The sequence below is a fragment of the Populus alba genome, chromosome 10 (assembly GCF_005239225.2).
Source record: "Populus alba chromosome 10, ASM523922v2, whole genome shotgun sequence".
In the NCBI taxonomy this organism is placed as follows: domain Eukaryota; kingdom Viridiplantae; phylum Streptophyta; class Magnoliopsida; order Malpighiales; family Salicaceae; genus Populus; species Populus alba.
This window is the reverse complement of record NC_133293.1, coordinates 11669105-11685536: the sequence shown is the minus strand read 5'-3', so window position 1 is coordinate 11685536 and position 16432 is coordinate 11669105. Positions and strand designations below refer to the sequence as shown.

At 34.6% G+C, this 16432-nt stretch overlaps 4 protein-coding genes across 4 annotated transcripts; all 4 read right to left on the bottom strand.

The window, feature by feature from the left end:
• Positions 1-3317: 3317 nt before the first annotated feature.
• Positions 3318-5764, bottom strand: LOC118046486 (uncharacterized). The gene is made up of 6 exons (XM_035055415.2): positions 5227-5764; positions 4925-5103; positions 4731-4824; positions 4447-4629; positions 3818-4096; positions 3318-3672 (listed from the first exon to the last, which is right to left on the bottom strand). Exons 1-6 carry the CDS (start codon positions 5318-5320, stop codon positions 3659-3661), a joined length of 843 nt encoding a protein of 280 aa, XP_034911306.1. The 5' UTR covers positions 5321-5764; the 3' UTR covers positions 3318-3658.
• A 1676-nt stretch (positions 5765-7440) lies between these two features.
• Positions 7441-8713, bottom strand: LOC118046487 (uncharacterized). Its single transcript, XM_035055417.2, has 2 exons — positions 8271-8713; positions 7441-7696 (listed from the first exon to the last, which is right to left on the bottom strand). Exons 1-2 carry the CDS (start codon positions 8614-8616, stop codon positions 7680-7682), a joined length of 363 nt encoding a protein of 120 aa, XP_034911308.1. The 5' UTR covers positions 8617-8713; the 3' UTR covers positions 7441-7679.
• A 1193-nt stretch (positions 8714-9906) lies between these two features.
• Positions 9907-11151, bottom strand: LOC118046489 (inositol-tetrakisphosphate 1-kinase 1). The gene has a single exon (XM_035055418.2). The coding sequence runs from the start codon at positions 11055-11057 to the stop codon at positions 10068-10070; it is 990 nt and encodes a 329-aa protein (XP_034911309.1). The 5' UTR covers positions 11058-11151; the 3' UTR covers positions 9907-10067.
• A 1681-nt stretch (positions 11152-12832) lies between these two features.
• Positions 12833-16167, bottom strand: LOC118046490 (glutamate decarboxylase 4). Its single transcript, XM_035055419.2, has 7 exons — positions 15809-16167; positions 15489-15693; positions 14697-14897; positions 14164-14378; positions 13782-14035; positions 13643-13695; positions 12833-13553 (listed from the first exon to the last, which is right to left on the bottom strand). The coding sequence occupies exons 1-7, from the start codon at positions 15892-15894 to the stop codon at positions 13038-13040; spliced, it is 1530 nt and encodes a 509-aa protein (XP_034911310.1). The 5' UTR covers positions 15895-16167; the 3' UTR covers positions 12833-13037.
• Positions 16168-16432: the final 265 nt, after the last annotated feature.

Here is a 16432-nt window from a genome sequence, read left to right as displayed (position 1 = left end):
GGGTGAATCCAATTCCTATACTAAAATCATAAAAAAATAATCAAATTCTCTTCGTTTGGGATTCGAAAGAAAAGGCAAAAGCAGAAAATATTCTCACGTATACCCAGGTTCTTCTTCTTTTTCAAAGATAAAATAAAGAGGAAAAAAAGAAAATAATTCTCTATGCTTTGAACTACTTTTTTTTTTTTTGTTTTTATCATGTTACGAGAAAATTATTCTTGTACGTTTAGTGCGAGATGTGAATAACATACTTCCTATTATATTCTAGAATTTGAGTTTAATCTTCGTAAAATTATTAGTTTTATTGTAAGTTGTTTGCTCAAAACATGGCTAAGAAATTATATAATCTTAGCCTGGATTTAAAAAGATATATGTAAAAAGACTTATATCCTGAATATATAGCGTTGGCTGAAGAATAAATAACATTATAACAGGATTGTGGGGTGATGAAATTCTGATTCATGCCTTTTCCTTTATCATATCGACAATCCAGAAGCTGCAATAACTTTTTACCATTTTAATATTGAAGCATTATATACTGCCGAAGAGATTGTTGCTTCATTGGCCGAGTATAAAATAAAAAAGGTTTGAAATTTAAACCAGACAGACGATTAGCAGGCATCTAGCTGGGGTCTACCCATCAGATTGATTTGCAATAAAAACAAACATGCCTATAAAGGTCAAAAGCTTCTTCACCTAAGCAACAGTAATCATGGCTGCAGAAAAGAGGGAAAAAACCCTAATCGACATTAATTCCTTGTCACACCTCACTAAGTTTCAACCACGTAGGTGGGACTTTTGCCGTCCGTCTGCGAAAGGTCCCCTGCTAGCTGTGTTCGTCTGCCTTGAATCGCCACCACTCAAATCTTTGACACATTCCGAAGCTGAGAGGTCAGAGGGATCCAAAGGTCGTGATCTAGGTTAGAAACAGTGGCGAGGGTGACTGGGACAGTTAGGTCATGTATAGGGCCCCGCGTGTTGCGTATTGTACTGGCATTTGTGATTTTTGAACATGGTGGGTGTTGACCTAGGTAGAAAGAAGACATGATAGCGCATTAAGAATTTAGCTGACAACCACCATAATATTTGACCAATGATTGAATTACTCCATGAATTTTATAAACTACTATCTCTTCCTCAACCCACATTACTATCCCAGAACTCGTGAAGTTATGATTTGATTTATATATATTTTATTTTAATATATCATTTCAAGCTAAAGTTTATTGAATTTGAAATTTATATACGGCTATATTATTTCAATAATAATAGGACAAAGAAGTCTGGTTTGGAAATCTGTAGTCAATAATAAATGATTAAGTTGTGTTTGGCTGCCCGTGATGAAGTTGTAAGAGATCACTAGCTAGGAAGGTGCTCCCCTCATTAGAAAAGAAAATGGAAAATACTGGTAGAGTACTTAATTCTCAATCTTACTGCTCCTCCCTCTTTCTCCTTCATGCTGGTGTTTTGAACATTGGTATAATAAGGGGCAGAGTAAAAATAAAATAAAATTAAAGAGGTTCAGATTAGAAAAATTATTCTAGAAAAATTAAGACTAAAATCATAAACCTTACTAAGAGAGGTTAGAAAAAACATTTTTTTACAAGAACTGGGTTCTTGCCAACCTCTTGTCTTCGCCACTGGATATAATGAATATCGGAAATCAAATTAATTTAATAGGTGAATTTTATTTAAATATAATGGTTCCAATGACAATTGATCAAATATATTTGGTCTTGTGGTAGTTTTTGTAGTTGTGGTTTGAAACAAAAAATATTTTATAAAAAAATATGTTTAGTTAAGGTTGGTTTAATATTTATATATATTTGGTTAAAACTGTGGTTGAATTTAAGGTTGAACAAAAAATAGTTTAATGTATCTAGTTAAAAAATTGTTTTTCAAATTGAAGTTATATGTGTGTGTGCGCGCGCATAGTTTTGAATTTAAATATTGTTTGTTATTACATCATGAAATAAATTATACTTTATATAAAATACTTGTTATTGTTCAATTAACCTATCTATAATTCCATCATGTATGAAATACATCTATCATGTATGAAATGCATCCAACAAATACTACAGTTTTTTTAGTTTTTTAAGCGATTCGGTTGGAATTAAATTTTTTTTACAAGGTTGAACCTAGTTTAATGCATTTAGCTTTAAATCAGACCCGATTCGGTTGGAATTGTATACCATTATTGACGTGAACAGTAGAATTGAACTCCACTGTGAACGCTTCACTCTCCACTAAATGCATCATCCGCAAGTTTGGAAAACATAATTGAGTGCTGTTTTCTATAAACATGTGTTTTTTTTCAAATATATGTAGGTCCCTATACAAAGTAAACTATGTTTTGAGGAAACCAAAGAAGTTGTGCTTTTGCTTGGCTTTAAATATAGAAACAATCTCTTAAACAAATGTTCTCCTAACTATAGTTTGATTTTACTTTAATTCTAAGAGGAAAAAAATAAAAAATCAGTTTTTATTTTTAGCTCTTCATTTGATTTTGCTTGCAGTTCTTCGTCTGACTCCCGAACAATCATGGCAGCAGACCATGCAAGATAGGAATGGAAAAATGCATTGCCCGAGTGTCTCTGTCAGACAAGATTGCCACTCTCGGTTTTGGATATGACTTTTACCTTTTTCTCTCTCTTATTTTTTTCCCTACACACTTCCATCGGAGTTCAGACCAGAAAAATTATTTTTTGAAATTGAAGTTATATGTGTGTATATAGTTTTGAATTTAAATATTATAGATTTAACTATTGTTATTACATCATGAAATAAATAATATTTTATATGAAATACTTGTTATTGTTCAATTAAGCTATCTATAATTCCATCACGTATGAAATACATCTATCATGTATGAAATGTATCCGACAAATACTATAGTTTCTTTAGTTTTTTAGGCGCGCAACAACATCAGGTAAAATATAATAAGGAACAAAATTGAGATTGCGATTAATTCTGCAAATGATACATTATCAAAAAACAATTAAAAATAAAAATTTTAATTTAATTTTTTTTTACATGGTTGAACCTGGTTCAATACATTTAGTTTTGGATCAGATCCAATTCGGCTAGAATCGTACACTATTGTTCACGTGAACAATAGAGTTGAACTCCACTGTGAACGCTAAGTGGAGAGTGAAACTCTCCACTGAATGCATCATCTGCAGGTTTGCGAAAAGTAGTTGAAAGCTGCTTTTCATAAATCTGTGTTTTTTTTCAAATATATATAGGTCTTCTATACACAATAAACTATGTTTTGAGAAAACCAAATAAGTTGTGCTTTTGCTTGGCTTTAAATATAGACACAATATCTTAAACAAATGTTCTCCTAACTGTAGTTTGATTTTACTTTAATTCTAAGAGGAAACAAAAATAAAAAATCAGTTTTTATTTTTAGCTCTTCATTTGATTTTGCTTGCAGTTCTTCGTCTGACTCCCGAACAATCATGGCAGCAGACCATGCAAGATAGGAATGGAAAAATGCATTGCCCGAGTGTCTCTGTCAGACAAGATTGCCACTCTCGGTTTTGGATATGACTTTAACCTTTTTCTCTCTCTTATTTTTTTCCCTACACACTTCCATCGGAGTTCAGACCAGAAAAATGCTGTGTTGTTGGTGGTTTAGCACAGTATTCAAGCACTAACACTGCCTTCCTGCCAAAGGACATAAAACAACTGACTATAACTCTGTAAAAGGAAACCATTTTACAAGCATATCACTTTCTATACAATTCAAACGGACAACGCATGAACTAAGCACAGAAATGAGCAGCAGTGCCAGCCACCAGTATTTTTCAACCTTTGGTTCTAATAATAGTGATTGTGCCTCTCCCTTGCGTGTGGACTCTGGTAAGGGCCACCACAGCTTTCCCAGAAAGACCGGGGCCATCAGCAGATACGCATGGCTTACACGCAAAATCCCCTACCGGATGTCTTACCGGCCTTGTCGGTGGCATTAAGATCCTCTCATTGATATCGTTTATGGTCATGTCCCCTTCTAGACCTCCTGGCTTCACTAGTGCAAATGGATACACCACCCTTGTTCCCACCCTCCTCTTTCTCTTCTCCCCGTCATCATCTAAAGCACAAAGCACTAATAACAATAAGAAGCTAACCATAATATTAGGCATAAATTATAATCGATGTGTGACCAATGGACTTATTACTCAATCATAATTTTTGAAAAGTAAAGAACACTGATCAGGAGAGGTGGACTTAAACTCGGTGTATACAAAATATATCCTGAGGATACCCAACCACCCTAAAACCAAAAAAAAACAAAAGAAGAAAAGGAAGAAGAAGAAACCGACGATGCATCATTAACGTACAAAAGAAAGAAAAGGCTGATTGTGGGTGTGTGTGTGTGAGGGAGAGAGAGAGAGACAGAGACAGAGAGAGAGAGAGAGAGAGAGAGAGAGACAAGGGTACCAGAAGAGGGAGGGATGTTGTCTTTTTCAAAAATGGAGTTTGTGCCAGCCAAATCTTTGTAAGAAGATGATGATGAATAATCAAGAGTTTCAGGGGCTGATATTTCCTCTTCTGGTGTTTTTATTTCCGATATGACATTTGCTTCCTCGCTAGTATTGCTCATCGACGTGGTCATGGGCTCATCTACAATATTAGTGAAGAGAAACAAGTTAAATCCCTCATAACAATTAATTAGGATACTTAGAATTATTGATCCCTGTACAAAAAGCTAGGCAAGTATGCACCTGAAGTTCCACGAATACCAGTAATGTGGCTCAAGCAACTAAAATTCTCTGACATTAATTCCCAGTCGTCAAATTTTTCTTCATTCCAGTTGCTCTGCACGTAGAACATTAATTAAAAACCAATCATTATCAGCTAAACAAGATACCAAGCAAATTATACATCATAAACAAATAAAGATTTCGAAATTAAGTACCTCGGGTGGGTCATTTGATTTTTCGTATTGAACATGGCCATGATCATGCTCAGTAGAGAACAGCAGCAAGCGTCTTCGTTTGGATCGCTCATTAAATTCAAGCAAAGCATCCTCTAAGTACCCGGTCGAGAAATCAGACTCTAGAGAAGAGAAAAACGGCGAAGTTCTTCTATCCATGGCTGTAAAATAAATACGTTCATATCATCAGCGGGTTTTAGATTATCAAAGATAAGCATTGAAGGACAAAAACAGTAGTAGCATAAACTATAAAGAAAGAAAATTAAAATGAAGCTTTGGTGTACCTAAAGACATGTCTGCGTTGAGAACTCCAAGGTTTTGAAGATCCCAGCCTAGGGAAGAGAGGTTACTACTACTACTACTATGGTAATAAGCCATGGAATTGGAGTGAGTTTAGCTCAGCAGCAGCCCGTGTTTTTGTCTCCGATCTAATAATTTTGACATATCATTTCATATGGGGTGGTGGCGGCCTCGTATCTTAAGGAACCACCCGTACACTAAAATGATGCGAATTGGTGCTATTTATTTATGCAGTGGTTGTAGAAAAAAGAGAAAGAATTATTCAAGCAGCAGCTTGATCTTGGAAGCAGCAGGCAGTCAACTTGAAGCAAGAGAAAAAGTGGCGTTTCTTGGGATACGGGAAATGGGGTCGCCCTTTTGCATCATTTTTCCTGGTTTTTGTATATGTGGAAGGGTTAATGATGCTGGGTGGGCCAAAACCCAATAATGGCGAAGGTTATGATATGATATCATGTTGCTCTTGTTCTGTGCATGTAAAGCAAAAATGTTTGTGCGATAGGGAATGATAAAAGAAGAACAAACCCATGCTTAGCGACACAATTCAAATCCCAGCTTTTCCTTCCTTTTCAATTTCACCTCTTCCTCTGATGTCTGTTGTTACCAACCGTTTCCCCTTTGCGCTACTTTTTTCTTACACATCCTTCACCGTTGTCACTGGGGGTCAAATCAGCTGTCTTCGCCACTTTATTTGTTTTTCTGCTGGGCCCATTTGCTGGCCGATCCATTCTTTGGCATCCTGGCGGGGCCCATCATTAGGATCGAAGATGAAGGGTTGATTCATGGTGGGACCCTCCCCCCCTTCTATGGGGTTTGATTTGATTTGAATCGTTTTAACTTTGTCACCTTTTTGTTTGATTGTCGTTTGATCAAACGGCAGCGTAAGTCCGAATGACCACTGCAAAATACATTCTTGGAATCCACAGGTGTGAATAGCTGCTTATTAAGAACATAAGGTGGGGTAGTGATTTCTGATTTTTTATATTTTTAAAATTATATTTAAGGATGTTTGTAATTGTAAAAGTGGTGATAGATGAAAGTACTTTTTACATCAAAAATTATATTAAATAAAATTTTTTTATTTTTAAAAAAATTATTTTTTGATATTAACACATCAAAACAACTTGAAAATATAAAAAAAATTATTAAAAAAAATAATATTTTTAAAAAACATAATTTACACTGTGTTTCCAACATTTTTTAATTTGAAAAATTATTAAATTAATATTTAAATTAGTGTTTTATTTTATACTTTTAATATGTTAATAATATATATATATATATATATATATTTAATTATATTATACATTACAATAACAAAAAGACACTAAATCACGATTAATTTTTTTTTTTTTACTCTCTTAATACTCAAAAATTGGTTCGATAATATCCTACGGTTAAACAAATAAAAACAGCGAAAAAAAACAGCAGAGGAGGTACGTTTCATCGTTCGGTGCGTGGATGCCACTTTTTATGTTGTTTTGAGCCGAAGGTCTAAAAGTGATGGACAGATAACGAGAGTGATAATGGGCCGGGCTTGCTGACGTTGCAAAGTTTCCAGTAAGAGTCTAAAAGTGATGGACAGATAATCAGTTATCTTTTGTTTTCTTACATGGGCCCTTCGGTTATTTTTGTTTTCATCGAACCTGTTGGTTGTCGGTTGTTTTGTTACCATTAGGGCAATGTTTGCTAGCCCATTAATTCCTTGGATTTCTCTCCATGGATATAAATTTGTATGGAAATGTAACAGAGCTGTGTAAAAAAATTAAAAAAAATTAAAAAAAACCGAATGGTAAAAAAATTAATTAAAATCTAAAAAAAAAAACAATCGGTTCAGTTTGATTTTATAAGTCTGAAACAAAAAAAAAAAAACTAAACAGAACCCAAACCGAAAAAAAAACAAGCCAAATAAAAAAAAAACCAAACTGAACTAGTTTTGTTCTAAAAAACGAACCAAATTAAAATCAATCAGTTTAAATCGGTTTTGATTTTTTTTAAAAAAAAATAGTTTAATTATTTTATTTATAAAAACAAAACTAAATCGAAAATGATAATGTAATGAAAATGGACATAGAAAATAGTTGTTTACTGTTTAAGAATTTAGTGCTTCGCCATGGAGTTAAATTGTTATTTTTTTCATAAGAAACGATATTCAGCAGCTGCAGATATCTTTTGTACTTTAGAGGGAGAGAAAATATGCGTGATCGAATAAGCTGAATTTATTTTTAATATAACAAAAAAAGATTTTAATTGTAGCACACATATGAAGCTACAAACAACATCAAAAACAACTGCTGTTGCTGCCGCCTTCAAATCTAACGGGCCAGTGGTTATATAGCAAAACCTGACCCTCAATGGCAGCTCTTATTAACACACTCTCTGCTCTTCTCGCGTGGGGTTTGCTGTTTCCCTGCCGTCTATGCTCGGACTTCCGTCATGCTCATGGGAGCGTGTACTCTGCAAAGAGACAATGGCAAGAGTAGCTGTTAGCCTGTCATGGTAAGATTCCTGGACTCTTAGTTCATGAGGTCAGTTGAGATGCAGTTGGGTTTCTATTTCTAATCAAATCAAGACGGGATATTAGAAGGTAGTATAACCCCCGCCCTTGTATTTTTGCAGGAAATGTTCTTACCCTCTATTTTTCAATTTTGATTTTGTTTGACACCACACATTCATAAAATGTTCGTTCTAATTTCCCCAGTCAGTATTGAATTGGGATTGTTATGAGTACGGAGGGCTGCCTTGATCTTCTTATTATAAAAACTACTGAAGTCTCACTGTGGCCAGAATGGTTATGAGATGGTGACAAACAGCATCAATGCATCGAGGGATGGTTTTTTTTCTTCAAAAACAAACTCAAATCAGATTTAAAAGATCCATTTGAGTCCTTTTCAAACGGTCTATTTGGCAAAATTTATTGATTGAGATGAAAAGGCAAACATTTTATTGATCTTGGTGTTTGAAACACGGGAGGAAGATGATCATGTTGCAAAAAAAGAAACGGAAACAAATTGGGAATACTATCACTTACTTCCACACTTCTTTCCAGCTTGTCTGTTTTTAATGCTGCAACGCTTCGGAATGGTGATGGCAATTCCTGGTTTGATTCCAGCTTGCTTTGCCAAAGGTGATAACAGAACAGCACAAAGACATTTTGGAGATGTCTTGATCAGGGCAGCCACTTTGGAGCAGCAAGCTGGTGGCACAGCGGCCCTTGCATTCCCCGCCGCTCCCAAGCACGGGCTCAAGCTCGCAGCTGCTGACCTAATTGGTGTCTTCCCACACTCTCCGGCCGCATTAACATCACATATAAAAGCATTTGAAGCTACCAAAACAACCAACACAGTCACAACCCAAGCTCTCATGTTATAGGTCATTGTTTCTAGGCTTCAAGACTGCGAATTTACTCGGATTTTGCTACATGTATTACCAAATATGTAGCTCATGTTTATAGGCATTACAAATGTAGAAGGAAACAAAATAATAATAATAAAAAAGTGCCTTTTTTTAGTGGGGTTGCTGTGGAAACGCGGAAGAAGAATATGGTTTTCTGTGCTTTCAACATGTAATGATTTAATTCATTTCCACTAGGAAACAACAGCTTCTTAAGTGGACGCGTAAGTTTTTGTTCCATAAATGGATTACCCTCTTCTTCTTCCTTTTCTCCTTCGAGCATTTTCTCTTCTTCCCATGAATAAAGAAACTCGATTGGCCACTCCGATACAAAATAGTGTGTGGAGAATTATTACTAGAACTGTTTGTTACTATGAAGTACGGAATTTTTTAAAAATATATATATTCAAATGATTTTTTGATATTTTTAATATCAACATATCAATATATTAAAAATATAAAAAAAATATCAATTTAATTTTTTTAATATAAATATATTTTTTAGAAAAATCCAAAATAAAAGTTATCAAACTTCCAAATATGATTAAAAATTACATAATATTTAAGAGCTCTAGTTCCAACTTCTTTATGTCTAGTTCCAGTAGCACAATAAGAGCTAATATTCAAGAAATGAAATTCAAAATTAAAAAAAATGTTATTTCCAAAAACTTGAACAAAATTATCATTTCTTTATGAGTGATTTATGAAGTCACGCACTGCCAGATCTCCGATTTCTCCTAGCTTTCTCAGGGCTTATTTTTATGGGGCTGGGCTTGATCTGTTTTTCTTCATTTTTAGGCTCTTTTCTTGAGTTGGTTAGAGCTCTCTCCGGGCTTTTGTGCATTTTAGTGCTTCAGCGGAGTCACTCCCTCCTTTGTTAATTAACGAAAACAATTTTTAGGTGTCTAGCCTGTGGTTGGACTCGAGCTTTGAAAATTTTGGAATATTTTATTTAAATTAATTTTTTAATGTATTTTTAAATTAGTTTGATGTATGGACATTAAAAATAAAATTTTTAAAAAATTAAAAATTATTATTTTAATATATTTTAAAAAAACCATCAATCATACCTGTATAAAACTATTATCAAATTCTAGGTTCAGTTCTTCCATACAAAGGAAAACCACACACAATCCTATAGCCCAAAACCTATTTGCACCTCTAGCAACATAAAAGTTAAGCAATGGCCACAGAGAGAAAAGGAAACCGATGTAAATTAAATTAGTAAAAAACACACCCTCTTAAAGAGATTCAAGATAATAAACAATGGCATATTTGCATAATTGCAAGGCTTTTTATTATACTGAAACATCAAGTATTTGAAAAAAAGAAGCTACATTTGACAGGAGATAAAACAGAGTAAGCATGAAATCGCCAAGAAGAAGACGAAGAAGAAACGGACATACAGCTGCTTACTTATAACGGTCCCATTAGGTCAATCATCACCATGCTCCCTCACCATGCTGACATCTCCACTCTTGTTCTTTTTCATGGAATTTAATAAAAAATCTGTAAACACAGACTCATAATTGGGTATCTTCTCATACCCAGGAAAATAATTTATATCAATAATAAGATACCTATTAGCATCTCTAGCATCCCTAATCACGTCAAAGTTCAACAAACTGATCCCAGTTTCTTCCTTCATTGCCTTGGCTACTTCCTCAACAAAATCCACTGGCGGCATCTCCGCTCTGTCAAACTCCCCACCACAAACACAATCAGTCTTCTCCTCCAAATTGGATATTTGCGAAAATGGCAGCAGACCCTTCAAAGTAACCGATTTATCCTCTTTAATATCGGACAACGATTTCCTCTTGACACATTTCACAAAATCACCAACCACATAGACTTTAAAAATAACCCCACCGTGATTAACAAATTCTTGCATTATAACCATCCGTGACTCTAACTTGTCTAATCCTTCCTTATCAAAAACTAAATACATTTTATGAGAGGTCTCACTCCCATCAGCCATTAACGGTTTGGCGATCAGCGGAAACCCTAATTTCTTAATTAAATCATCGGAATTCTTCATCATGGTTTCTGAATCAGAAAAAAAATGTTGTCGAGGCACATCTAAAACTTGATTTCTTTCAGAAACTTTTAAATTACTTACGACTTGAAGCATCGAAATCCGATCGTGGAGTCTCTGGATGGAATCAAGAGGATCAATGATGGGAGCATCAGGGTTCAGAGAGGAGAAGTGCTGGAGCTGGGACATCCAATCTGGACCGTAGAGTTTATGGATGACGCAATCCAAGGGTCCTTGTTCGATAAGAGGTCTTGAAGGATCGATGGGGATGAGATCAATGTTGTGTTGGTCTGCGTGGTGGATGAGAGAGGGTTGGATGAAGGTTCGGGTTTTTTTGGGTGGCAGGGCGTAGCCTACGCGGTGGCGTTTTGTGTGGGTCATCGAGGCCATGGGTGTTAATGGGGTGGTGGTGATGGTGGTTAAGCCTTCAGTGTTGGGTTCTAATTCAAATACCAATAGAAAGACAAGGTGTGTGAGTGTGTATTGAAATATGAAATTGAAAGAAGAATAATGAGAATCAGATACTCCTCCATGATTGTGACGCCCAATTACCCACTTGTCGGAGGCTGGCGGAGCCCACTGATCTGTTGATGGCTCACAGAGCGAATTCCACGCTGTATTTTTTGTATTTTAAAAATTTAATTAATTTTTTAATTAATTTTTTAGTATTTTATATTATTTTAATATACTAATATAAAAAAATATAAAAATATATTATTTTAATATATTTTTAATAAAAAAATACTTTATAAGACAATCGTTATTATAATATCAAACAAACTCTAATTGTTTTAACATAAAAAAATATCTTCACGTTGATAAAGTTTTATGGTAGAGTAAAACATTTGAGAATTAATTTGATGTGACTTGTGTTAATGTATATACTATATAGTCAATTAGTTAGTTATATATAACATTAACTTTATTCATGTAAATATATTTAATTTATTAATAAAAATTTATTTATTTTAATATTAATCAGATATTTGATTAATGAATATAGAGTAAAGATAAAGTTACTAGGACAAAATGTTTTGCAAAAAAAAATTATAAAGTTGTTATAATTATAAGATTCTTATTGTATCAAAGCATTGTTTCTAAAATATTCTTAGTCAATTCTCTGTTAAGATTAGTTATCAATTAGAGTTGTTGAGATTAATACATATTATATTGAATTGATAACAAATTAATTTGTTGAATTGATAATAAATTAATTTGTTTAATTTATCTAATCCTATTTTATTTAGAATTATGATTTATATTTGAGTTAACTTATTAGAAAACCTAATGAATCATACACATAAGAATCATTAAAATGAGTTGATTAATCTAGTATAATTTGATTTTAAATAAGTTTTAGAAATTAAAGATTAGAGAGTAAACTATACAATGAATTATAATTTTAGAACTAGAAAAATTGAGCAGGGAGTTGATTGAATAAAATTTTAAAATTAGCCTAAAATAATATATGTGATATTATTTTAAAGGGTAAATTGATATTTTACTATTTATAGGGTTTTTAGATTTCCCTACTAATAGAATATTATGTCTCTTATTTCTTGCAAGATTTAAGGAGAAAAATACAATACAAAAACACCTAAACACAAATGAAAAGAGTTAACACTATAAGGTATAACAATCTCTCTCTTTTAAAAGAATTTAGAAGATTTCTCACTAGTAGTTCGTGTAGATTATCATTAGAGATTGAATAATTAGACGAGTTGTAGTTGCGATAACTCATCCTTTAAGCATATATTCAAAGCTGAAAAGAAATTTAGATCTTCAAGTAATCTACTTATCTTTTAAGCATATATTCAAAGCTGAAAAGAAGTTCAGATCTTCAAGTAATCTACTCGTCTTTTAAGCATATATTCAAAGCTCAAATCTTCAAGTAATCTACTCATCTTTTAAGTATATATTCAAAGCTGAAAAGAAGTTCAGATCTTCAAGTAATCTTCTCGTAAACTTTAAACAATTCTAAATCTATTTAATGGGATTCATGAGAATATATAAAACACAAAAAAACAAAATATATGTAATAACTTGCTTTGTTATCAGCACTTTTTTTTTTTTATTACATCCACAAAACAAACCACAAATCTAACGATAAGAAATGGTATAGCTATAACCAATAATCTTTTTTCAGTAAAAACATAAAATCGAAATTGAAGTAATTCGACGGATCAAATACTAATGCAATTATGCAGTTAAATTAGAGCAAGGTTTACAAACTCTCTCCGAGGAAAAATGCAAAGCTAGAAAAAGGACTACAGATTTAGAACAAACAAATTTGTAATGACAAAAAATTAAAAAATAAAAATAAAAATTTGAGAAGGGTTCTCTTTCAATCAATATTATAGCTAAGCAGCTCTAACAAATCTTATTTGTGTTGGATTTCTTGGCCGTGACAAAGTTTTTCCAGTAAGTAGTGATTTCCCTCTGCGTTTCAGCGGCTGTTTTCTTGACCACAGTAGTGCCATTCTTTCCGGCGTCGGTATCATTAATCTTTCCATTCTCTCCACCGTTGACAGAAATTTTAGCTGAGAGTTTTGCAGGAAGTGAATCAAGCTCGTGCAAAACCTTCGTTATGTCACGCACAAGACGCTCAGCAAGGGTGCGGGAGAAATCTTCTCTGATAACAACACGAAGCACGGTGATGTGCTTAGCATCTGCTGGCATGGTGTAGGCTGGCACAATCCAACCAAAACGACGTAGCGTTTCTGCGATTTCAAACTCGTCGTGCCCCCAGCTTCTGTCCACGAGTGAAAAGGCCACAAGAGGTACTCCGATGTCTTTTGACACAATCTTAAAGCGCCCTGTCTTCTCCAGTCCTTTTTTCAGCATCATAGCATTTTCATGGCAATTCTCCATCACATTCCGGTACCCCTGGTGAGCAGAAAATTTTAGTTTTTTTTTTCCAGGTGAAAAAAACGTATCGGAAGAGAGATGGTTCGTTGTTTTATTAGATCTCTCACCTCATAGCCCAAGCGGATTAGTTGGTAGTACTGAGCAATAATTTGACTAGAACCTGAAATTGAAAAGCATTAGTGTTCCATGTTAAACGTGTTAAGGTGCCTTGCCTTGCATTAATATTCGAATTAAATGTTCAATCACCTTTTGAGAAGTTGAGAGTGAAAGTGGGTTGATCCGTTCCAAGGTAGTTTATGTGGAAAATGAGTTCTTCAGGCAAGTCTTCCTTGCTCCTCCAAATAACCCACCCAACTCCGGCATAGACAAGGCCATATTTGTGGCCACTGACATTAATGCTCTTCACCAACGGGAGTCTGAAATCCCATTCAAGGTCCGGCCACAGGAACGGTGCAATGAATCCACCACTAGCTGCATCGACATGGATAGGGGTATCCCACCTGCCAAACATAAAATTAAGAAATCAAATTGCATACTCTATACACACAGGATTATGCACTGTTCGTACATGCATGGTACTGCTTCAACCTAATGAGCTAGAGGATTAATGTGAGCTAGCGATTAGTACCCTGTGATTCTGTTCTTTTCAACCAAAAGATCGTTTAAGAGCTTGACATCTTCAAATTCTCCATTGAGTGTAGAGCCCAGGATGGCTGCGACACAGATTGTGTTCTCATCCACCATTTCCGCGGCTTTCACAGGGTCCATTACATAGTAGTCCTCGGTCAGCTTCACCTCCTTCAGCTCTACCTCGAAGTACCTTGCAAATTTCTCCCAGCATACCTACATAAATACATACAGAGATTATAAACTGAAAATTCCTTCTACAGCAACTTCATTTTTTCGTCAAGAATAAATAATCTTGAATTGCACGTAAGGGGAAGATTTTTGATGATCAATAGACTGCTATTTTCATATTTCTTTTGCCTTCATGTTCTATTCCGGCCCAATATAATGGGCCTTGGTATTGGAGGGGCCCAACCCTCCTCTTTATCACAAAAACTTTTGATTTTTATTTATTTTTTTATCTGTTTTAGATCACTACTAGTAATCATTATAAAAAAGAGAAATATGATGTTAGGGTTGGTGCAAGGTTTATACCTGGACATTGGCACCAGTGACAATGTTAGGCTTGTCATAAGGTTTCCCTTCAGCCTTGCGCTTATTCTGCCACTTTCTCTTGAATGCAAGCCCTGCCAGCATTATTGCCTCCGATGAACCTACAGTACCGACCCCGACTGCAGCCTCGGATTCCCCCAACGGAGCATTGAATAGGTGTGCTATAATATTCACACAACGATTCTGTAGAAAAATATCAAGTGATTTAGTGTTAGCCGATCGAATGAGTACTACTAATTATAATTAAACATATATTTTGATTTGTCCAACCCCGCAATTTAGCTAAAAAAAAATGTCTGGTTGATTGATTATAAAAAAAGAAAAACTCGTTTGAATTGATTAGCTAATTTAATTCGTCAAAATCACACATATATTGACTTGACAGAAACAGACTAGGTCTTTAAACATTCTCCCAATGCTCATAGTTGCGTATCTTATTCAAGTAGAAATACCAGGTCTGATGACTGCCTCTATGCTTATTAAATGATACGATATTGACCAAACTAAGCACCATAGGACTGGGAACTCCTTCAGCTGAAAAGTCAAATCTCATCTTTCTGACTCAATAGTCCAAGAAAACGAAAAAAAAAAATCGAAAACAAATTCGCGTGCATCGTTTCCTTAAGACAAACAAAAATGTTCCTCCCAAAAAATAATAATTAAAAACACTGTTTTCTTAGTAGTGCACATAGAGAGCTAAAAGGAATCTGAACAAAGCTCGTGAAAACACCAAATACATAAACGTTGATTCTTAAAAAGAGAGAGTTGGGAGACCTGAAGCTCAGTGGTAACGGGGTACTCGTCCATGTCAACATAGTTTTTGTTGATGGAGTCCATAATAAGCTTATCACATTCAGGCTCCATCCAAGTAGTGACAAAAGATGCCAGGTTCAGCCTTGGGTTCCCATCAAGCATCAGCTCATCGTTTATGATCTGGAACGCTGCCTCCTTTGGTATCGAGTTCTCCGGCATCTTGTACCTGCGCATATTATAATATATCCACGTCCAGCATATATCAACATACTGTACATTCTAGCTCGCACAATTATATATACAAAAAAAAAAAAAAGAGCAACAAATTGCGCTCTATATACCTTGGAAGGGACTCTCGGACGTAGCGAGAGGCGAAGGTAGAGTGCACAGAGACATCGGACTGCGAAGCAATTTTTGCGAGCACCATGGTTTGGGATATTTGAGAACAGACACCAGAAACTGTGAAGTGGGAGCTTAATATAATTTATTTAGGGTTTTCTGTCTTGGTATGGTTGGAGAACTTGTGGTATTTATAGCTCGCAAATGGGGTGCTGCCTATCCACTCCCTTCTCCTAATTAAGCTATGGAGGCATGGATAAGGGATTTCAGATTTGGTTGTTCCTGTTCTAGAGAATGCTTCTCAGAGAGCGAAGACTTGAATGAATACCAAAATTGACCGCGTTGATTGTTTCTCTGCTTCGCTACTCTGTTCGCTAATTTATTGTCTCAAGCTATGCTGAGTACTTTTCTTTGTTGACTGTTTCATTCAATCAAACGCCCCTTGCATGTCCTTTTGAGATTCCAGAGTGTTTTAAAGTATAATTATTATTATTTTATAAAATATATTAAAAATAATATTTTTTTATTTTTTAAAAATAATTTTTGATATCAATACATTAAAAAAATAAAAATAAAAATAAGAAATTCATCTTAATCACTCTGGTTTAACAAACACTTGTATTTAT

Coding starts and splice junctions, on each gene's coding strand:
- LOC118046486 (XM_035055415.2), bottom strand. CDS start 5,320: ATGGCTTATTACCATAGTAGTAGTAGTAGTAACCTCTCTTCCCTAGGC. Junction 4,825..4,924: donor AATCAAATGACCCACCCGAG/GTACTTAATTTC, acceptor TTCTACGTGCAG/AGCAACTGGAATGAAGAAAA. Junction 4,097..4,446: donor CAACATCCCTCCCTCTTCTG/GTACCCTTGTCT, acceptor TTTGTGCTTTAG/ATGATGACGGGGAGAAGAGA.
- LOC118046487 (XM_035055417.2), bottom strand. CDS start 8,616: ATGACCTATAACATGAGAGCTTGGGTTGTGACTGTGTTGGTTGTTTTG.
- LOC118046489 (XM_035055418.2), bottom strand. CDS start 11,057: ATGGCCTCGATGACCCACACAAAACGCCACCGCGTAGGCTACGCCCTG.
- LOC118046490 (XM_035055419.2), bottom strand. CDS start 15,894: ATGGTGCTCGCAAAAATTGCTTCGCAGTCCGATGTCTCTGTGCACTCT. Junction 14,379..14,696: donor TCACTGGTGCCAATGTCCAG/GTATAAACCTTG, acceptor GTATTTATGTAG/GTATGCTGGGAGAAATTTGC. Junction 13,696..13,781: donor CACTCTCAACTTCTCAAAAG/GTGATTGAACAT, acceptor TTTCAATTTCAG/GTTCTAGTCAAATTATTGCT.